This window comes from Artemia sp. Qi Xiang Cuo, chromosome 7, assembly GCF_049724085.1.
Source record: "Artemia sp. Qi Xiang Cuo chromosome 7, ASM4972408v1, whole genome shotgun sequence".
Taxonomy (NCBI): Eukaryota; Metazoa; Arthropoda; class Branchiopoda; order Anostraca; family Artemiidae; genus Artemia; species Artemia sp. Qi Xiang Cuo.
In genome coordinates, this window is record NC_142800.1 from 49,481,539 (window position 1) to 49,504,776 (window position 23,238).

At 37.2% G+C, this 23,238-nt stretch overlaps 2 protein-coding genes across 2 annotated transcripts in view; one reads left to right on the forward strand and one right to left on the reverse strand.

Annotated features, from left to right (window-relative positions):
• Positions 1-9,044, forward strand: part of LOC148950370 (uncharacterized) — a 186,788-nt gene extending 177,744 nt beyond the window's left edge. Inside the window, exons 13-15 of the mRNA XM_089091851.1 lie at positions 3,856-4,060; positions 5,378-5,650; positions 8,268-9,044. Of these exons, the coding sequence (XP_088947977.1) occupies positions 3,856-4,060; positions 5,378-5,650; positions 8,268-8,408 (619 nt within the window). The 3' untranslated portion in view covers positions 8,409-9,044. The remainder of the gene's footprint in view (positions 1-3,855; positions 4,061-5,377; positions 5,651-8,267) is intronic.
• Positions 9,045-16,481: 7,437 nt separating this feature from the next.
• On the reverse strand, positions 16,482-17,036 carry LOC148950371 (uncharacterized). Its single transcript, XM_089091852.1, has one exon. It carries the CDS (start codon positions 17,034-17,036, stop codon positions 16,482-16,484), a length of 555 nt encoding a protein of 184 aa, XP_088947978.1.
• Positions 17,037-23,238: the final 6,202 nt, after the last annotated feature.

Consider the following 23,238-nt stretch of genomic DNA (forward strand, 5'->3'; position numbering starts at 1 on the left):
GCACTAGCCTTTTCGATTTCCAACCGAATGAGCCCTTTTTGAAGTTTCAACGACAACCCTTTCTATAAAAACTTATATGCCTGCAGGGCATAATTTACAACCCTTACTCTGAGGGCTGTGGGGGGGGGGTGGTTGTCATCCTAAAAGTCTTAATTTCCAGAACTTTCAACTACGTTGAAAAAAATGGCTATCTCAAAATTTTGATTGGATGTCTTTGGGGGAATGGTGGGCGTGAGAGGGGGGTTAGTTGCCCTCCAATCACTTTCGACTATATAAAAGGACACTAGCCCTTTCAATTTCCAATCGAATGAGCCCTTTTTGAAGTTTCTACAACAAAACTTTCTATAAGACCTTATTTGACCCCAGAGCATAACTTACAACCCTTGCCCTGAGGGACGGGGGGGGGGGGGTTGTCGTCCTCAAAGACCTAATTTCCAGAATCTTAAACTACATTTAACAAAATGGCTATCTCAGAATTTTGATTGGATTTGTTTGGGGAAATGGTGGGCGTGAGAGGTGGGTTAGTTGCCATCCAAACACTTTCGACTATTAAAAAGGGCACTAGCCCTTTCAATTTCCAATCGAATGAGCCCTTTTGAAGTTTCTACAACAACACTTTCTATTAAAACCTTATATGCCCCCGGGGCACAACTCAAAACCCTTGCCCTGAGGGCTCTGTGGGGAATGTCATCCTCAAAGACCTAATTTTCAAAACTTTCAACTATGTTGAAAAAAAAATGGCTATCTCAAAGTTTTGATTGGATGTGTTTGTGGAAATGGTGGGTTTGAGAGGGGGTTAGTTACCCTCAAATCACTTTCTACTATGAAAAAGTGCACTAGCCTTTTCGATTTCCAACCGAATGAGCCCTTTTTGAAGTTTCAACGACAACCCTTTCTATAAAAACTTATATGCCTGCAGGGCATAATTTACAACCCTTACTCTGAGGGCTGTGGGGGGGGGGTGGTTGTCATCCTAAAAGTCTTAATTTCCAGAACTTTCAACTACGTTGAACAAAATGGCTATCTCAAAATTTTGACTGGATGTCTTTGGGGGAATGGTGGGCGTGAGAGGGGGGTTAGTTTCCGTCCAATCACTTTCGACTATCAAAAAGACACTAGCCCTTTTAATTTCCAATTGAACGAGCCCTTTTTGAAGTTTCTACAACAACGCTCTCTATAAAATACCTTATATGCCCCCAGGGCACAACTTACAACCCTTGCCCTGAGGGTTGTGGGGGGGGGGGTGTCGCCCTCAAAGACCTAATTTCGAGAACCTTCAACTACGTTGAACAAAATGGATATCTAAAAAAATTTTATTGCTTGTGTTTGGGGAAAGGGTGGGCGTCAGAGGGGGGTTCGTTGCCCTCCAATCACTTTCAACTATTAAAAAAGGCACTAGCCCTTTAAATTTCCAATCGAATGAGCCCTTTTTGAAGTTTTACGGCAACGTTTAAAAAAAAAAAAAACATAAACATATATTGCCCCAAGGCATAACTTACAGCCCTTGCCGTGAGGGTTGTCATCCTCAAAGACCTAATTTACAGAATTTTCAACTATGCTGAACTAAATGTCTATCTCAAAATTTTGATTGGATGTGTTTGGGGAAATGGTGGGCGTGAGAGGGGGGGCCATTTTCCCTCCAATCACTTTAAACTGTTAAAAAGGGCACTAGCCTTTTGAATTTCCAATCTAATGAGCCTTTTTTGAAGTTTCTACGACAACACTTTCTATAAAAACCTTAAATGACCCCAGGGCATAACCTACAACCCTTGCCGAAGGCTGTGGAAGGAGTGTCCTCCTCTAAGACATAATTTTCAAATCTTTCAACTACGTTGAACAAAATGGCTATCTCAAAATGTTGATTGGAAGGGTTTGGCGAAATGGTGGGCGTAGAAGAGGTGTTAGTTGCCTTCCAATCACTTTTAGCTATTAAAAAGGGCACAGGCCAATCGAATCCAATCGAATGAGCCATTTTCGAAGTTTACGTTCGTTGCCCTCCAATCACTTTCAACTATTAAAAAGGGCACTAGCCCTGTAAATTTCCAATCGAATGAGCCCTTTTTGAATTTTTACGGCAACGTTTTCAAAAAAAAAAAAAAAAAAAAAACATTAACATATATTGCCCCAAGGCATAACTTACAGCCCTTGCCGTGAGGGTTGTCATTCTCAAAGACCTAATTTCCAGAAATTTCAAATCTGCTGAACAAAATGTCTATCTCAAAATTTTGATTGGATGTGTTTGGGGAAATGGTGGGCGTGAGAGGGGGGGCCATTTTCCCTCCAATCACTTTCGACTGTTAAAAAGGGCACTAGCCTTTTGAATTTCCAATCTAATGAGCCTTTTTTGAAGTTTCTACGACAACACTTTCTATAAAAACCTTAAATGACCCCAGGGCATAACCTACAACCCTTGCCGAGGGCTGTGGGGGGAGTGTCCTCCTCTAAGACATAATTTTCAAATCTTTCAACTACGTTGAACAAAATGGCTATCTCAAAATGTTGATTGGAAGGGTTTGGCGAAATGATGGGCGTAGAAGAGGTGTTAGTTGCCTTCCAGGGCACAGGCCAATCGAATCCAATCGAATGAGCCATTTTCGAAGTTTCTACGACAACTCCTTCGATACGAAGTACCCTGGTCTAAAACAAAGAAATAAATAATACATTGTGCCAACATCGTTCTTTACTAAATGAAACCGTATACACCCCCAGGGCATAAATTACAGTCCTTGCCCTGAGGGCTGTAGGGGAGTTGTCATCCTCAAATACATAATTTCCGGACCTTTCAACTACCTTGAACAAAATTGCTATCTCAAAATTTTGATTGGATGTGTTTGGGGAAATGGTGGGCAAGCGAAAAAAAAAAAAAAAACATTGATGTCATATCGCTTTTTACTTAGGCAGCGCTATAGCGCTTCGTATCATAGTAAAATTTGTATAGTCTTGGCTTATATTTGTTTATCTTGCCCAACAAGTCTAAATTTGGCAACACAATTATAAAACAGAAATTCCTAGGGCAAAAAAAAAAAAGGGGGTCTGGAAAAAATGCAAGGACAGTATAGACGCACATTTTGATCCATAGCTATTTTAGCTACAGTGCACTTTTTGTGGTACTAAATAAATTTTAAATCCCTTGGGGTAGTTGTTTCCAGTGTTCCTCTGAAAAAGTGCTTCTACTTTTTATCCTGAGTGTTCTATTTGGTGTAATCATTTTCTTTTATTTTCGTTATTATTTTACTCTATATCCCTCCATTGTTACTCCTCAATAACATAACTTGACCAAAATAATGGCTTTATAAGACAGCCAAAAATGCCGTCACAGGCATGTTCAGTTCTAGCTATGGGAAGGGGGATATTTGTTGAATTTTCAAAAAGGGTAGGAGGTCAAAACAAAAAATGCAGATAAAGTAGCTATTTTTTTTTCAAGGTGTGTGAGGGGGGGGGGATCTTCTGGAAAATTATCTTAAGCTTTGTTATGGGTAATAATATTTTGGAGCTCTAAAAAAAACTACCAAAACTATCGAATTATGTTTAGAACATTTTGTTCCTCTAATGATTGCAGCCTTTAACTGCTTTGTTCCTTAAGGCCTTCTGTATACGCATGTTTTCAAAAATGTACAAGTGTATGTGTAGTTTGGATTATTCGAGTAGACTTTAAGTGCTTTTTTTATTCACCGCATTTTTTTTAGACTTGTCTCTTGCTCCCGTAAAAGTTTTATGGTAGTGTTCATAGTATTAAAAAAAGAATGAGTAAAGTAGCAGTCTTACAACTGTCAAAATTCTTGCTAGCCCGTTTCATGAATCTTTTTATTTTCTTTTTTTTTTTTGAGAATTCGTTCTACTCTATTAATATTTTAGGCCAGTCGAGGAGTCCTACTCAAAAGTTCAGGCAGGCTTAGTCGACAATGTGATTGACAATAATGCTAAGTCTTCCTTGTTTTCTCTCTTGTTGAACGGGAACCATGCTTGCCCGCTGGAACCAGGTTCGCGACCAGCTTTTAACAAAATGGTGCCTGAAAAGCAGCAGTGGAGATCTGAAATGAATATTATAAAGAAACAAAAAGTAAATATTGTTTCATCACCTCTCTCTCTCTCTCCTCTCTCTCTGTCTATCTGTCTATCTATCTTCCTTCATTCCCCCTTGCTTTCTTGGCCTTACGGCTAGGTGCGATTAGCACGGAAAAATTCCAACTTATTGAGTTAACGTATAATTTATGTCGTTCGAGTACTAATCTCTTTAATATTGAATACAAATTATTAATATTTAATTTGAAGATAGGAAATTAAACTGAAGCCGATAATAATCATATTTTGTTTTACAACATGAAGACGTAAAAAGTCACATAATTTACAATGTTTGCATGCCGTCAAAATTGTACTTCAAGCTTCATTTCAAATGTGTACGTATCGAGCTTAATATTCCTTTAGTGTTTTCCAGGATTCTTTCTACAAACAGTCCCGTCCTTTCAAGTTGATAAATAATCTCTACCGTTTGAAAAATCACGTGCTTTTCTTTTCTGAACCCTGTCTGAAGATAATAAGGTGGTTGAATAAAGTTTCTGACAGTCTAGCTTCCAGGTTTAAGGGCTGGGCACACGTAGCTGATTTCGGGAACTGATTTCCAAATCAGCGCCGATTTTTAAAAAAATCGGCGTCGATTTGAGCTTGAAAAATTTTCTAGTTTTCGGCACCGATTTACAAAATCAGCGCCGACTTTGTGTCCATGAATTTTTTGTTTTGAAAATCTCGCGCTATAAATTTTTCTTTCAACAAATTTTTCTTACCGCTATCGTTTGTCCACTGGTGTTGAAATCGGTTCCCGAAATCAGCTACGTGTGCCCAGCCCTTTAGGTGGAGCCCAAAAATGCAGCTTTTGGAATAAAAATTATCATTTCCTGAGTAAAATTCGGCTTTAGAGCGAAAAGTGACGTTTGGAGTCCTGATGTAGGGCCTTTATAAAATACTAATTTTTACAGGGTGTTTTTTTTTTCAGACTTTTTTGCTTAGACCGCTCAAATTGCTAGCACACTTTAAATTCATGAGACTGTCACCTTCTTGTCTAAAACTATGACATCATTGCTAGTAATCTGTCCACATATGTTTGTTGTTCGTAAATAGTAAAAAATGTTACCACCCTACAGTGTCCTTTTGACGCTCTTCACTCTATATGAGAATGCTATAGCGGTGTAATTTAAGACACTCACTATGTGTCAGATGTGATTTGAAAGTTCAATGGCCTTTGAAGGCACTGCCCAGTAACAATTACTTAAAGGTATCGAATTAAACAATCTACTATTTAATATTCGGCTAAAAATTGTCATTTTTACGATATTTAGTCCTTTTTGCTATCATTATATTCAGTGAAGCTAATAAATTCTAGGTTTGTGACTCTCTATTGCTACCCAAAAGAGACTTCCCAAGTCGGGTTGTGGTAAATGATCCGTTGATGCTCCGTGAGAAGCCAAATCCAAGCAGAGTTTCTCCGCCTGTTAATGATCGCGCCATTTCAAGCCATGGAAGCCAATTCTACTGCCCCGGTGATGCATTCAAATTGTCTGCAGATCCAAGAGAAGAAAGTGTTTTGCTAAATTTGCTGGTTAGTGGAATTGATGCCAAAGAGGGATATGTTTGTTCGCCTTTGCTTCAGGATAAGGTTGGGGTATTGTCTGATTGTGCTATATCAAGTATTAATGCTATTACGCTACCATAATATTTTGGATTAAATAAAAGGCATATTTTCCCTGATGAAAGTAAAGAGCAACGTTAAAACTAAGAGCGAACAGAAATAATCCTAAATTTGAGCATGTTCGTGCCTTCAATCCTCTACCGATTAAACATAAAATTTTAGCGTTTTTATCATGCTATGAAAATCTAGTTGGTCATTTATGTCCGTTTGCTTTACACAGTAAGGTTTTCTTTTCAAACATTTTGAAAGGTAATAGGTAAATAAAACACTGTCGATGCCAACCAAATATTTTTGAAACATTGTAATGAGCTTCTAGTAAAGTACAAGTAAACTTGCACTGAGAGAACATGGGTCGGAAAGGTTTTGGACGGGTAACAGTTTCTGTTTTTTCTATATATATATATATATATATATATATATATATATATATATATATATATATATATATATATATATATATATATATATATATATATATATATATATGTATGTAGTCAAGTCCAGCCAACTCTAAATTCACTGGGCCACAATTCATCTTCGAGTTACGTATAGATCGATTTATGCATAATTCGAGTTATAGAGGTTATTTTACATAAAAGAGACTTATAAAAGTAACGCGTTATAGAGGTAAATCAAATGAAAACTGAGTTACAGAGTTAAAAAATCGCTAAATTATTTTCCTATGGCCACTACATATTTAACATTAACTTCATTATTTTATTAATATGAAATTAAGTTATTTATTTTATTAATAAAATATTATACGTAAAAAAAAAAACAAAAAAAAATGTGTACCAACAGAGTAAACAGTACAGTCCACATATTAACATCACTGTCTAAAAAAAGTCCGTAATCTTCTTTTAGATTAGATTAGAGTCGACCAGGTTTTATTAATATAAATAGAAATAAATAAACATAAATCTTTTTTATCAATCGTCTTCTACTTAAGATTATTGACAATCATGTTTTTGATTGAAACAACTGATGAAAATACATTATCTGGCACAGTACTGTTTTGTTATTGTTTTTTTTTTGTTTTTTTTTTAACGCTGACGTTTTTATCGTCAGAAAAAGCATCCTCGTCGATAGATTGTAGGGATTCTAAAATTTCTTTATCAGTTAACGTGTCGGTTACTGCTATCCCCTCGTTGGTAGTAGTAAATTCTTCAAATGTTGACATATTGTCTGATGACAGCTACATTGTCACCTCATTCCCCTCAGCCACGATGTTAACGTATGTTAGTTCCACTTCAGATTCCACTTCTAGTTGGTCTTCCAGTTGTGGCCCATTTTCTGTTACAGCTCGTCGATACATTGTAGGGATTCTAAAGTTTCTTTATCAGTTAACGTGTCGGTTACTGCTATCCCCTCGTTGGTAGTAGTAAATTTTTCAAATGTTGACATCTTGTCTGATGACAGCTGCATTGTCACCTCATTCCCTTCAGCCTCATTGTTAACGTTTGTTAGTTCCACTTCAGATTCCACTTCTAGTTGTTCTTCCACTTGTGGCCCATTTTCTGTTACAGCTCATTGATAGATTGTAGGGATTCTAAAGTTTCTTTATCAGTTAATGTGTCGGTTACTGCTATCCCCTCGTTGGTAGTAGTAAATTCTTCGAATGTTGACTTCTTGTCTGATGACATCTGCATTGTCACCTCATTCCCTCAGCCTCGATATTAACGTTTGTTAGTTCCACTTCTAGTTGTTCTTCCATTTGTGGCCCATTTTCTGTTATAGCTTGATTTTCTGAGAGTTTGAATCCACATGAATTAAATTAGTTGGCTATTCTTTTGCTCGTTATGTTATCCCAACATTTGTTGGCAAATCGCATGGCCTTGGGGAGGTGGATATTACACACCTTTCCGTCTTCAATGTCAGACATATTTTTTCTGACCTCTTCAAATCTGTAGAGTACCTTGTAGTTTTTTTTTTATATTATTATTATTATTCATCCATCTAGAGGCTGTAATAGGGTTGTGTTGGCCAATAAACATTTTACATTAAACCATTGTAGAGGAGGAATGGGAGGTTCTGTACTGCAATTGTCCACAAAGAACATAAATTTAAGTTTCTTTTTCCCCATAGTTTTATCTAGTTCAGTCAGCCATAAGCAAACTACCTCAATATTTCTCCACGCCCTTTTCTTTGACAGGCAGAGACTTCACTTCTTTAAAGAATCTAGGATTTTTTGCTTTACCAATGACGAACGAATTTGTCATATCAGTTGCTAGTAAAATTGTAACAATTTCTTTTCTGTGTTTGCCACCGTGACATTTTTCAACAGCATAAAAATATTTTTCGGGTAATAGTCTTTCAAAATATTCATTATATATAATATATATATATATATATATATATATATATATATATATATATATATATATATATATATATATATATATATATATATATATATATATATATATATATATATATATATATATATATATCATATGTGCATATGTATATACTAGTCTGTTAGGAGCTATGCAAATATGAATACGATTTCACGGACAATATATTCAATGCCGTTTAGAGAACATATACATATTTTTGTAACGTATGTGACCTCTTTTCTTTGCAGACTGGAGGTGGAATGGAGTCATTCAATTTTTCTGGAAATGCTGCAAATGGAACGTTACCTAAAGAAATGATAGATCCCCGTGGACCAATAAAAACGATCATACGTGTTCCGAAAAAGTACCAGAAACGCTTTCAACTTTGAATCAAAGTGAAATTACATTAATAGACAATGCTCTCTGAGGATTTATCCAAATAAGCCGATATGTCTTCTTTTATTTAAGAGGCTTTGGGGTCAGATGATATCCCTATCACTCATGTTATTCTTATATTTACTAACATTATTTAGATACAGGAGGTTATTACATGTGGTATCATGTTTAAGAAGATTTTTTATATTTATCCTTTTCCCTTTTTTCCTGGAATTTAAAGGTTATGATGGTTTAGTGCAGACAGTTTGTTCCTGTTATTGCTTTAAGAGGCTTAGCAATTACTTTTTGGTGTATACCGCGAGTTTTTTTTTTTTTTTTTTTTTTTTTTTTTTTTTTTTTTTATCCTCTTTCAAGTTTTTGTCAGTTGGATATTTTGGAAGCCTTGTTGCTGGAAAATCGTATGGCTCTTGAATTGTACAATATTTGAAATTTATTCGGTGATCTATGACTAATTTATAAAATAAATTGTTTTCTTAAGATGATAATCCTCCTCTTCCACAAGTTCTGTTGAAAAAAATACATGAATAATTTTGATTTAATTTGATTCTGAGGATCATATAATTTAAAAATTTTCGAAGCAATTCAAAAATTGGCTTGTTTTAATTTCGTTTTTTTGGCGGGGGGGGGGGGGGGGGGGGAAAAAATGGTATATCTATGTGATAAGGATAGGTTTAAAAATGTGTGACTACTTGGCTAAGTTTAAGGTTAACATTTTTTTTTTCCATTTATATTCAATTATGTTGAATTGCATAGTTGTGTTTTATTTATGTTTCCTGACATAGAACATGTGGGACGAGGTATCTCTAAATCCGGCAGCAAATGGAAGTTTTTTTTACTCTTTTTTCCTATTCCTCGTTTAAATTTTTTCGAATATAAGGTGATGGGTTCCAACTAACAGTTACTTTGTTATTGTTTAAAGAGTTTTCATGGAGTGTTGGAATTGTTGGCTGGAAATAAATCGACCTGGCAAAACTTGTATGTTATTTTGATTTGCGGAAATAATGGAGGCTTTATTGAGCTTAATGTAGTATTATGTTCGCCCAAAAAAGATTGTGCAGCATATGTTTGTGTTCTTTTATGGAATAGATATATTACTTTTATAATCTCCATTTGTTAATCAATAGGCATATTTCATTCAAGTATCTGGTAAGCTGTCTTTCCTAGTCAAAGGCACGTATATGCACTTTTTTTTTAAGCACATAATAGCTTCAACAATTATATATATACTTTGGATGATAGTGCATAGTTTAAATTAATCACGGTTCGGATTAGGAGGTAGGCACCACTTCTGTTTTTGGCTAAAATAGACATGTTGAAAAAACGAATTTCAGTTTAGGTTTTGTTTTTTTCTATTATATAGAAAACGAGAAACGATCTGTTTTTACTTATAAAACAGCCACTGTAAATTTCCATGGTTTTCCAGGGTTTAGGCTCTTGATAGAAGACAAATTAGTGGAAAATTGATAATTCTATTGCAGCGGTCAGCAAATCTACGTGACAGTTCATCCATTTTTTTACAAGTCTCAAAAACACCGTACTGTCGAGAAATGGAACCATCATGGGCCCAAATAAGGATACTGAGACAATACGTGCAGAAGCTAGTAAACCACGATCTGATTCGTTTTTTATCAGAGGCATAGGAAAGTTTCCAAAAAGGTGTTTCTTCTATTAAGGTTTCGCCCTTTCTTTAGGTTTATGAGATAAAAGCAAGATGAACATTTCTTCACGTGTTTTAATAAAAAGATTAAGAATAGAACATGACCAAATACAAAAGAATGCAGAAAAAACAGATGTATTCCAAAATTTACTATTTAGAAGCTAAATGCAATCTCACTGGATATTGAAGTTGCAGGCACTGAGAGATGATTATACAAGATTTCACATAAGTGCTGGTAAGTGTAAGAGTATGCACTTTAAAATTCTAGTAGATCAGAATTATTTTGACCTGATTTTTGTCTGTTGCTTCAATTTACAGGAACTCTCATCTCATATGCCTTGATGATGTTTGCTAATACGTGGGCATTGCTTGTATTGCCCCCTATTTGCCTCAAGTTCATCTGTAATTTGTTTGCGTTTGGAAGTTGAGTCGTTCAGAGTTAAGGTCCCATTGTCGAGAAACTGAGAAAAGAGCTATCTTCTTAATCGGAAATCCAGTGATCCATTTTGGCCAGTCCTTTATTATTAGGAACTATGTCAGAAGGAAAAGAGTGGAGACGAATTGGATTGACGCAGATCTGTATTTCACTGCTCAGTCATGGATTGCTGGAGAAGTGAGGAGATGGGCTGGCGTGCTGACTCTCTCTCTCTATGTCCCTCATTTTTCAGGTTTTGCAGGGTCCTAAAAGCCAGAGCATCATACTGAACTTAGGACTAGCCCAAAACATCTCCTGAGCGGAACAGATAGTCATTGGTTGACTCAGCTTTAACACTGGTGCCTGGAGTCTGACAAACCAACATAATCCCTTGATCATCAGTATAACCTTCCTTTTCAAAACATATTTGCTGATTAGCTATTACTGCTTCATGTTTGAAGAGGTGAAAAATTTCAGTGGCGCCTCCTACGATGGACCGCTCACTGCTGTGAAATTTGAGCTCTCTGGTCTTAGCATCTCAAAGATTTCGGTTTAAAAAGTCGTTCTGATGTTCTTTTCGAGTACATTGGCTTCGAGCACATTTCTATCAGGGTAAGAGTGGTGTTCCATCGATTATTAATGATTTGTTTAAAAAAAAAATGACTAATACAATACAAAACCAGATGGGCCGAATTCGCACTTCAGAATCAATATTTTTTTTATTTTTTTTTTATGTAAAAAAGGTTAACATGTCAGAAGGTAAAAAGGATACAAGACATTAAATCTCGCAGAACTTATAATATAACAGAAGTAAACCAAATAAAACACAGGCGATTTAGTCATTTGATTAAAATAAAAACAATATAGTAAAAAAAAGGCTATAATACCGAGTTCAAAAATTCAAAACAAACATAGCACAATGGGTATTAAAAGAGAAAGGAGGAAGGAGACTTACTTATTTAACATGAACTACTTACAGGAAAGAACTTATTCAATAAACTTGTGCAGAAAGTCTTGTTGAAGGTAGAAAAGAAGATTATTATTGAAGGGGGGCGAATTGGCTTTGGAAAAGTGGATTTGTAGGTTATGGCGGCCACTGTTGGCAAAACGGAAGGAAATTTTTGTTCTCCTTTACTTAGGGCTTTGCCAGATTGGGTTCCTGAAGGAGGGACATAGAAGGGACTTCTACCTAATCGAAGATAATTAATCATTTAAGGTGCCTTTCTTTGACTACCTCTATTCTCTCCGACGTTTCATTAGAGATACCAGACAAGACATTAGTGTTCAAGGATTGGGCGTGCAAATTAGAAGAAAGTTTTAAAAATGTGATTTAGGACATTTAATATCTTAAGGAGTTTAATGAAGGAAAGTGTGTAACTTTAGCGTTTTAAAGCATCATTAGTATGATGAGCCCATTTTAAATCTCAAGCTCTCCTACAATCAGGGCAGGAAAGTCAGCTTGTTCGGCTGATTCGACGTTGTTAGCAGATTCTGTGCTGCATTCTGAACCCTTGAGACAGGGAACATTCACTAAACCTGCCTGGTTTCAGTATTGACAAACCCTAATGATATTAGAAACTCCACGATGTAGGTTGTGTGCATAGCAGTCACCGTCTCTGAAAGCTTTTATTATATTAGTGACTGAATTAGTAATTTTAAAATAGAATTTCCGCAGAATTCTGAACTACTAGAGCCTAATAAGAATTGGCGCTAGTTGGAACAACTTTTGGTCTCTTGAAGTCAAGAATTTTATTAACTAGTGAGCTTGCCCTCCGCGCTTCAAATCATGTTATGAGCTGTAATACCTAGAGTTGCACCCTATTCTTAAGGACCAGCAGTCCATGGTTAAGTTTATTTTCTGTCCTTTCTTAGGATCAGCTTTGAGTTGCTTGGTTCAATTTGTTCTGCATTTGTGTGCTTAAATATAAGGTGATTTATAAACGATATCACGCAACAGTACTGATCTAAAGGGCTGGTAAACCTCCTGAGATAGCCTTTATTTCTGGTTTTGCAAATATTTAATAGCTAGCTTTTTGCTGCAAACCATTCTGCTGCACGACTTGTGCAAGTTTCACATGGTGCTTCATGGACTTACAAAAACAAATCTCGATATGAGCGTCTTCAATTTACGACGGATTAGTTTCATATGATGTACTTGGCATCCTTAGCTCTGGCACAACTGGAGAGAATGACTTCTGGAGAATAATACTTGGTTTATGTTATTCAGAAATCTTCTACCTAGTCGTGAGGTGATCTTTGAACGATTTTACGGGCCCCTTTATTCATATCACAGTTGTTTTGCTGTAGCTGAGGTGATTACAGCTGCTCCTTTATCCCTGGTCCCATGATGCTCCAAGGGCTTGACCTAATATGTGGATATGGTCTTTCTCATATATAGAAATCGTATTGGACACTTTGAAAACTTGTTTACTTACTATTTCAGTTCTCTAATTTCTAAATTCAAATCTTTACTCCTCAGGTCATCCCTCTTATTTGGAAATTCAGTTCTCCAATTCTATTGTTCAATTCCTTGGTGATTAAGTTCAAACTACTCATTCACTTTGTCAATGTGAACAATCTAGTAACCACCACTTACCAAGACTAACAAAAAGGCTCAGTGGCACGGGGTTAAAACTCCAGGGTCGTGTTGAGGTCTTAAAATGTTCAAAGAAGTGTAAACCTGGAAAAACCAATGATTATAACGTGATAGCATTTCCATTCATCTATATTCCCTTGCAGAAAGAAGCGTCTAATTCCTTTGATTTTACACTTTTGTGCTATTAGAGGGGACTAGGGTTTGGAGATAATAAATCAGCAAGACTTTTCTTTGCTTTCTTCCGTACATACTATTGACTTCTGTTATTCTAGCGCAATAGTCTCAGCAAGTATCAATCAAACTGGTACACTGTGTGCATGAAGGCAGATTACTATCACATCATTATAATGTTTTTCCGTATGGAGGCAAACTATTATGTCCTCTATATTACTTTATTGATTTACCTGAGCACCGAAATTAGTAGTAAGCATTCCCATTTCTATAATGTTTTTCCGTATGGAGGCAAATATTATGTCCTCTACATTACTTTATTGATTTACCTGAGCACCGAAATTAGTAGTAAGGATCCCCATTTCTAGATACCTTTAAATTTCTTGGGGACCAAAATTAGCAAGCTGCTGCAACATTAGATCTAAAGAGGTACGGCCTAGGTTCCGATGAACCGACTTTACTTTTGTCATGGTTTTGACATGTTTTCTTTGGCTCCTTGCCAGGCGAAGCTTGGAACGCATGGATTGTATCCACTTTGCCCCCTCCATCTTGTTGGGCTTGTTGAGTAATCAAAATGGTTTGAATTTCAACTGTAAACTAGAATTGACAGATTTTAAATGACTTAGAACTGTTAAGTTTTTGCAAGTCAAATGTTAGGAAGAAACAAAAATATTTGTTCTTTCCTAAATTCTATCAAAAATAAACTTAAAAGCTACTTTATATTTCCGGACTTAAAGGTGTAGTTTAAAGATTATTAGTTTTTAATAAGAAAATCACTCGAAATTTAAGTAAATCCAACAAGAACGAGAAATTCGAGGAATATATTTGAGATCTGAAACGCCTTGGATTTTCCAGGTTAAAACTGTGTTTTCCAGCATAAGTATGAATTATAAACACAAAGTAAATACTTTTGCTTTCAAATCCTTTAGGTTTTGAACGGTAAGTGAAGGGCGACCTTTGTCAATAATAATTGAAATTCTAAGGAGAGGTTTGATGGCAATATATACACATAAAAAAAATTACAAATTATGCTGCTTTCAAACATGTAACATCCTTTCGTTTCAAGTCCCTCATAAACGTTATTAGCGTGAGAAGATCTATATGCTTTCAGAACAAGGGGGAACTAATTTGATGCATAGAGCCAGAGGAACCAAGCCATTCTCAAGCTGCGGGATTTCAGTGACTCGGTGCAAAAATGAGTTAAGACAGCCAGAAAGGATTCAATGCAAGACAAGTTAAGTCCTGACTGAGTGCAGAAATAAGCTCAATTCTAATTTGATTCAAAAGTAAAGCAAGTACTGACTCGGTGTAAAAACTCCAACCTACCAAATTTTAGTCCAGTGGTGGAAAAATGACTCAAGTCCTGTCATACAATGCAAAAACGACCAAAGTCCTGGCTCGCTGCAATAACATTATAATTATGTGAATAGATGCAAAAATGTGTCAAAGTCCTAATGCTGTACGAAAATTGACTCGTTGCGAAAACGAGATATGACCAAGCTGCGGAATTTCGGTTGACTGGTGACACAACAAGACCAAGTCCTAAGTCGGTATATGCCAGCCGAAATAGTGGTTGGATCATAGATAAATTCAATATTGATTTGCTAGAAAACTTGAGACGAGTTCAAACTCACTGCAAAAGCAAGCTAATTACTGACGATGTAAAAATTATTAATGTCCAAGCAGCGAATTTCGGCAGAGCACTTTTTTTTTGGAAGTTAAATTAGGATTTATTCATCAAACAAAAATAACAAAATCCAGAAGCTAAGCTTGTAAAGGAGAACACTACCCCACCTAGGCCTAAAAACAACAATATAACCTATCATATAAAAATCACTAATATGCGACTATACCAATTCTCAGCATTCAACATGTTTAACCTTGTCCTTCTCAATCCATCAACTAAACACAAAAATACAAAAGAAAAATTTACAAATTAAAGGCAAAAGCGACCGGAGGACTGACTCACACACCCCCATATACCCTATAACAATGTTCTTTTAATAGATTTCTAGATTCAGAGACATTGGTCTTGATCTCATCTGGCAGACTATTCCAAGCACGAGGGCTAACATGGTGGATGCAAAACATTGACCTAGTTGTCACAGTCTTAGGTGGTCTAAATTCATTCGAACGTCATAAACTATAAGAACGTACACTAGAAACAGGCATAAAAAAATTTTTTAAGAGAAATTGGTAGCCTTTTATTCTGATGTTTAAACATAAAAAGAGGATTATAAAACTTAATCACTCCGAAAAATGGAACAATATGTAGTTCAGCATACCTTCTCTAACCGAGGAACGCTTATCATCTCCAGTAAGTACTCTTACAGCTTTATTCTGTAATACCCTAATCTGCGATAGATACCCACAAACGTTGAAGACCAAACCAATATACAATAAATCAAATACGGATGAATAAGGGAGAAATAAAGCATTCTGAGAACCGGTCTTGGGAAAGTACGCTTTAGCTTCCGTATAATTCCCAAATTTCGGGCAACCTTAGTTGCAATTTGATTAATATGGTCTTTGAAACTCAAGTACTCATCGATATCACCCCAGGAAACTTCACTGCTCTAAAATGTTCTATAGCCTTCCCATCAAGTTTTAGTTTCTCAAGCCAGGGGTAGTAATTTACGCTTCTCCCGTAAATCACAAATTGACCTTTCTTATGGTTTAATGTAAGTTTATTAACTCTCATTCATTTTTCTATTTGTTCCATTCCCTTTTTTAGAACTAGTGGAAGTTCACTTTCCGTCCTCACAGCAACTGCAAAATGTGTATCGTCAGCAAAACTAAGAATTATAGTTCAGGGTCCGCGATCCTCTTTATCCGAAATCGTTATATCTTCAATTCACCGGTAAATATCATTAATATAAATCAAAAATAAAAGAGGTCCCAAAACTGACCCTTGAGAAACGCCAGCCTTCACTCTCTGCGGGCTAGAGGTCTAACTTTCAATTTGCACAATCTGCAAACGTTCACTCAGGAATGATCTAATAAGTTCCAAAAATCTTCCACGGATACCACAATTATCTAACTTCTTTACTAATATTTCATAATCAACACGATCAAATGCTTTCATTATATCAAGGAAAACGGATGCCACTTTAAGATCACGATCTAAATAATCATTCACGCTCAGTTGACATTCACTTCCTAAATCCGGACTGGCTAGACTGAAAAAAAAAATTTATATTCTGGGACTCTAACCATTCTTACATTTATCAGTCTATTATTCTAGAAATAACAGGAAGAAGCGAAATATGCCTATAATTATCTAAATTCCCACTATCACCCCCTTTGAAAAGCGGTTTTACTTTCGCAATCTTCAGACAATCGGGGAAAATACCTGACTCGAAACACTCATTTATTAGCATTGCCAACTGACTAGAAACAATAGGATAAATAGCACGGAAAACTTTCACAGTCATGAGATCCAATCCTGCTGCACTGTTTTTTATATTTTTAACCATTTCACACAAATCACTTAATTTAACCTGCTTTAAATAAGCAGACACTTGGCTCTTATCAGGCAGGAATTGTGTAAAATCGCCATCTTCAGCCAGGACAGGGATACTGGATCCTACATTATGGCCCAAATCAGAGAAATGCTCACAAACTGAATTGCAATTCACACTATCTGGAAGCTCCGAGGGAGGCCGACTAGGGTTCATTACAGGCTTGATAAGTTTCCAAGTCTTGCCTGGATTTCCCTCTGCTTCTTGAAACTTGAAAGCAAAATAATCCGCTTTAGCTTTCCGAAGGAGACAGTTTAGCATTGTATTATATGCTTTATGATCATCCTTAGTAGTTGTCCCTTTATTTTGGATCAATTCCTTAATATAAATGGTTTCGCCTTCTCATACTTAAGAGTATGAGAAGTAATTACTAAGAGTATTACTCTTAGTAATCCATGGTTTCTTTTCTGATTGATATCTGTAAACTTTTTTAGGTTTAGCACACTTTTAAAGTAAACCTGTTAGTGCCCCGTACCATTTATCAAATTTCCGATTGATATTATATTCCTCATGCATAAAAATTGAATTCAGTCTTATCCACTTCCAATTTAAAACGGGTAACAACCTCAGAATCAATAATAGGCCTAATGACGTTACAACGATGTCCCTTATTCGACTGTAGGACTTGCGGCACCGTTATCATTACTCTAAAATGATCTGAAACACTATTTACCACAAGGCCCTAGGGATCATTAATCAGTCCCTGGAGTTGTGTTTTATTTGTGTGTTTATATTGAATAAAGTCAAAGTTCAACACCAGGTGACTTATATTCAGTATTCACAAATATGTTATCCAGTATTGACGCAGAATTCTCCGTAACTCTTGTACAGATGTTTATAGCAGACCGCAGCCCGTAGCTAAGCATCATATTCAGAAAGTCCTAAACTCTCTTTATTAGAATGTAGACTTTTCAAATCAATGTTGAAGTCACCACACGCAAAATACGGCTGTCTTGTTCCAATCAACAGGTCCAGTTGCTCTTCTAACAGACTCAGAAATTCTACGAGGCTACTAGACGGAGGTCGACAAATAATAGCAAGAACTCATTTCAAATTAAGCTTAGATACTTGCACAACCATCGACTCAAACACAATTTCCTTATGTTTAGTAAGGGAAGGCATCGGCAGGACATTAAGAATACTCTTTATATATGCCGCTAAACCTCCATGTTGGTGCAATTCCCTGTTTTTTAAAACCAGCTGGTAATTAGGAACATCTAAGAGAGATGACGCATGAGACTTCAACCATTTCTCAGTCAGGGCCAAAACTTGTAAACCTTGAGTCTGCAGAACTTCCTCCAGGTACTGAAATGAAGTACTAATACCTTGGAAATTTAAATGAAAAACCGAAAAATCACTCGGGTCATAATCATTATTCAAATCCTGAAGGAACTTATAACGGGCTTTCAAATATTCCTCATCAATACCATTACTATCAAATTCACGATGGAGCACCCACCCCCAATATCTTCAATCCTGAGTGAATCATTCTCCAGCCCCTTAAACCTATTCCAGTCTAAATTAACCGTTATCAAAAATCACTTTGTGACGGATATGAGAAGGGAAAGGTTCTGTTAACTTAAACTTATGATTTTCATCATTCGCTGAGTTGGTTTCATCGCTTCCACACTTCAAACCTAAACAAAAAAAAGAAACATAAATGTCTTCATAAAATCCAAAACACACTACTACAGTTCCCAGGCCTAGTATCATTGAAAGCCAAGACCAATTCATAAGAACTCGAAACACAATCGGTACGCTCCGCACCGCACAACAAATTGTACACTATTATTGTTTTTTTCTCATTATATTTTTAATTTTTTTTCCATCCACAACATCCTTTTGAAGAAAAAAGAAAAACACGAGACGACATTACTTCATATAAAAAAAAAACAAAAAAAAAACAACAGAATAATAAATCAAATTAACCCAAAACTCATATTAAACTAAAATAATTTATATAAAGTTTAGCATTGCATAGGCACAAATCAAGGATTTATCGGCACTGACAATTCAGAAATCACGTCATTCACAGAGAAAGAAACACGCAGGCCGTTTGGCCGATCAAAACAGAGGAGAGGTGTAACCGATTTTGTTACCCATGCTTTAATACCACAATCAGCGAGATTTGACCTTTTTTCAAGCAGCCGTTTTCTAACATCTCTCACTGCCGTCGGAGCATCATCACTAAGATAAATATCTTTATGACCGCAAATAGTCTTTCCTTTAACGTTTTTACTCTGTTTCAGAATCGTTATTTTTTGTTCTTTAGACCGAACAGTAACTTTAAAATATCTACGATTTTTTTTAATTCTGTAACAGCAAATTCTGTGGTCTCGTTTACACCTATTCTTTCTTTACAAGCAGTTTTGAAAATCGCTTTGGCTTCCTCTTTATCATCCCAAAGGTACATTCCAAACCACTATATTTTTCTCATTCATTCTATACTCGCAATGCATTAACCGATTCTTCGACTGATTATTTTCTTCATGGAGAAACGTTGACTCAGATGTAGCAACACTAATCTGTGATTTTACATTTATTATTTTACTCTCAGTAGCCGCAGCATGGGTCTGCATCGCCGAAAACTATTGCGATTCGCCAGATAGATGAGATTTGATGCCAGATTTGAAGTGGTCCATGATACCGTCAACCTTTTTTCCATTGTCTTTCACTATAGTTAGAATTACAGAAAAGCTCCGAGCCAGCGTCGAAATCAACAAAGTCTCTCCATCCTTAGGTGAAGATGATGAATAATCATTCTAATCCTCTTCAAATGAGACTTCTTTACGGTTTCTTTTATTTCGTCCCATGAATAAGCAGTAAGAAAAAAAATTGACAGATAAATAAGTCTTACTTCAGCCGGCAACGATTTTTTATCCACGATGTTGCTAGCGTGCAGTGTTTTTAGCCATTTGGCACGGCATACACCTTTTCCAACGACGGTAGTCAATAGGCTCTGCTTGTAATGACTAGAATCCCTTATGCCAGATTACATAAACTTCGTCGTCTTCACTGTCGTAATCCTCAATTACTCCATGCAATTCTCCAGTCCAAAGGAATAATCACACAACAAAAAGTTTTCTTTCATCAATTCAAAACTTTAATCACACAAGCTATTTCACTTTTCAGCTATAACCACCGCACGGCACGGATAACCCAAGGTGTTACTCGTTCGGGAAATGAATCATGACTTTAAAGGGCTCGAGTGGTGCAAAAATAAGATGATACAAAGTGCAAGTGTTTTAACTCTGTGAAAGCTATGTACTGATTTGATGTAAATACAGTCCCAGCTCAATGCAAAACTTGCCAAGTCCTATTTCAGTGCAAAAGAAGACTAAGTGTTGATTTGGTGGTAAAGCTAATTCCGCCCTAATTCCCTGCGAAACTTGCACTTAGTTTAAACTCGGTGCAAAAGCGAGCTAAGTGCTGACTTGGTGTGAAAATGATTTAAGTCCAAGTTACAAACTTTGGTCGAGCACACTACTAAAGCACTATGAAAACAAGATATATCCAAGCTGTGGATTAAGTAGGCAAAAAATTATCTAAGTTTCTACTTGGTGTAGAAATGAGCTAAGTCTTGACTTAATGTAAAAAACAAGCCAGTCCTAGCTCGGAGCAAAAATGAGCGATGCCCAAGCTGCTAACTGATTTAGTACAAAAAAAGGTTTGCGCTAACTCAGAGCAAAAGCGGACTTAGTCCAAACCCGGAATTTATGTGACACGGTGAAAAAACAAGCAAAGTCTGAATTCAATACAAGCTACAGATGGATTCGATTGAAACACGGATTTTGGTTCATTACAAAACAAGCCAAATCCATCGAATGCAAAAGAGTTCTAACTTCCGATTTTGTTCATAAAATTTTTTCTTATGACTCGGTGCAAAAATCAGCTAAGTGACCGATCGGTGCTAAAGTGAGGGAAGTTCTGGGTAAGTGTGAGAATTGTCTTCCTAAAACAGCAGAGATTTGGGGTGAAGTGGTGCGAAAATAAGTCAAATCCAAACTCAGTGCAAAAGCAAACCTACTACAAGCTGTTGACTGACTTTGTGCAAAAGCAAGCGAATTCCTGTCACAGAACCAAGCTTATTCCTGACTTTTACTGATAACGAGCCAAATCGTCAGTCAATGAAAAAGATACAAAGGTTCAAACCACACCGAGTCCAAACGTAACTGCCAACGTTAGCATCAAACCAAAATTTAGCGTGGCTTTCACCGAGTCATCCCATAGTTCCTTTTGGCACTAAGTCAGGGGTTGCTCTGCTTTATCACCGCGTAACCAAAATTCTGCGGATTTAACGTAGATCATTTTTTGCCCCGAGTAGGGACTTTGTAGGTAAAGGGCTGGGCACATGTAGATTTGCCAAAAAAGCGGCGCAGATTTCAGTGCCGAAAAATTTTCTATTTTTCGGTGCCGATTTACAACTGACTTACTTGACTTAAGGCTCCCGCAGGTGGTCCAGCGTAGAGAGAGATGTGACTCTTTGCCTCCATTCCAAACGGTCCTGCGCAAGCGTGACTGCTTCTTGGAGATAATAGCGATAACGAAGAGGTACTGGGTAAGACGGTCCCTCCATCTGAACCGGGGTCTTTCACGGGGGTTCTTCCAGCCATGTTGAGGGGGATCAAAATTGAAGAGTATGCTGGCGGTTGCTTCTTCTGGCATGCGAATTGAGTGGCCAAACCACCGTAGAATTCTTATGGCTAGCTGACGAGAGTTGGGGGTCTGATCCGTTAGTGTCAGCAGTCGGGTGTTTGGGACGATGTCATACCACTTGATCCTTTCGATTCGTCTTAGGAAGTTTGTTTGGACCACATCTATGGCATCACAAACAGAAGCAGCCGCCGGCCAAGTTTCAGCACCGTAGAGAAGGACTTACGTTACGGTCGCGTTGTAGATCCGCATTTTTGTTTTTCAGCTAATGTTGGGCTTTGACCACAAGGAACGGCATAATCGAGCCATAATAGACGTAGCTTTCGCGATTCGCGACTGGACTTCCATTTCAATTGAGCCGTTATCCGAGACGACAGATCCAAGGTAAGTAAAAGAGTTGACAACTTCGATAGTGTGCCCTAATACGTTGAATGATGGTGAATTTGTGGAATTTCCTGCCGGGTCGATGATCATTATTTTTGTTTTCTGCCAGCTAATATGTAGTCCTACTTTCAGGGCTTCTTCCGACAGTGTATTGAGAGCTGCCTCAAGTTCAACTGCAGAAGTGCATATCAGGGCAATATCATCTGTGAAGTCGCAATCGGCTAGGACTCTATCGCCATATTTCATTTCGAATTGGAGCCGACTCGTGGTTCGATCCATAACATAATTAATCACCGCGTTGAAAAGTTCAGGAGCAGCAACACAGCCTTGCCTTATACCAGTATCTATCTCGAATAGTGGGCTTTGGTGACCATAAACCTGGACGGAGCTTTTTTTACCAGTGTAAAGTACCATGAGCAGGGGCCAATATATATCAAGGATTCCCGTTGGTTTTAGTATCAGCCAAAAGGACTCACGGTCAATCGAGTCGAAACCTGCTTTAAAGTCAACAAATTCAATATATGCTGTACGCTGGAACTCGCGGGCTTTCTCGATGACCTGTGAAATAGTGTATATCTTCTCGGTCGTGGATCTGTTTGGCATGAAACCTGCTTGCTGAATCCGGTGGTACTTACGAATTAACTGCATACTCTTATCAAGCAACGTCATGGTGAATAGTTTGCCAGGCACTGACAGGAGGGTGATTCCTCTGTAATTCGAGAAATTGCTACGGCTACCTTTCCGCTTCCATAGAGGAAGGATTATCCCTTCCTTCCATTCTTCAGGTATCAATTCAGTCAGCCAAAGTAGCAATGCCAGTCCTCCAAACTTTAGCAGCTTGACGGTGATCCCGCAAGTTCCTGGTGCCTTGTTGTTCTTCATTCTCCGCAGGGCATTTTGTATCTCTTCTAACGAGGGAGGATCAGGCTCTGGTAGATTTTTATATGTTGTTTGCTGAGTGGATGTAGTTAGGTTGGGGTCAACGCCGATTCTTTCGGCGTTTAATAGCTTTCTGAAGTGCTCTCTCAATCGATCAAGCTGCGCGTTTTCATCTTCTAGCATTTTGCCAGAGGCGGTTTTAACTGTGCCTATCTTTGGTGGTTTCCCATCGCTAAGATCTCTGACAAGCTTGAAAAGCGACATGATGTCACCTTTTCGTGACGCATCTTCTATCTCTTCAACTTTTTTATCAACAAATTGTTGTTTATCACGGTGAATGATGTTGTTTCTGATCCCGTTTAGCCATCTGTAGGAGGGCATATCTCCGGCCAACCGCACTTTCCGGCGCTGTTCAATGATCTGCAGTGCTTCTTACGATAGCCAGGGCTTCTTTGAGTACATCATACGACCGACAGTATTAGTGGCAACCTCTAGTACACCCTTTTTATAAGTCTGCCAGGGCATGTCCAGGTCAACAAATGTATCC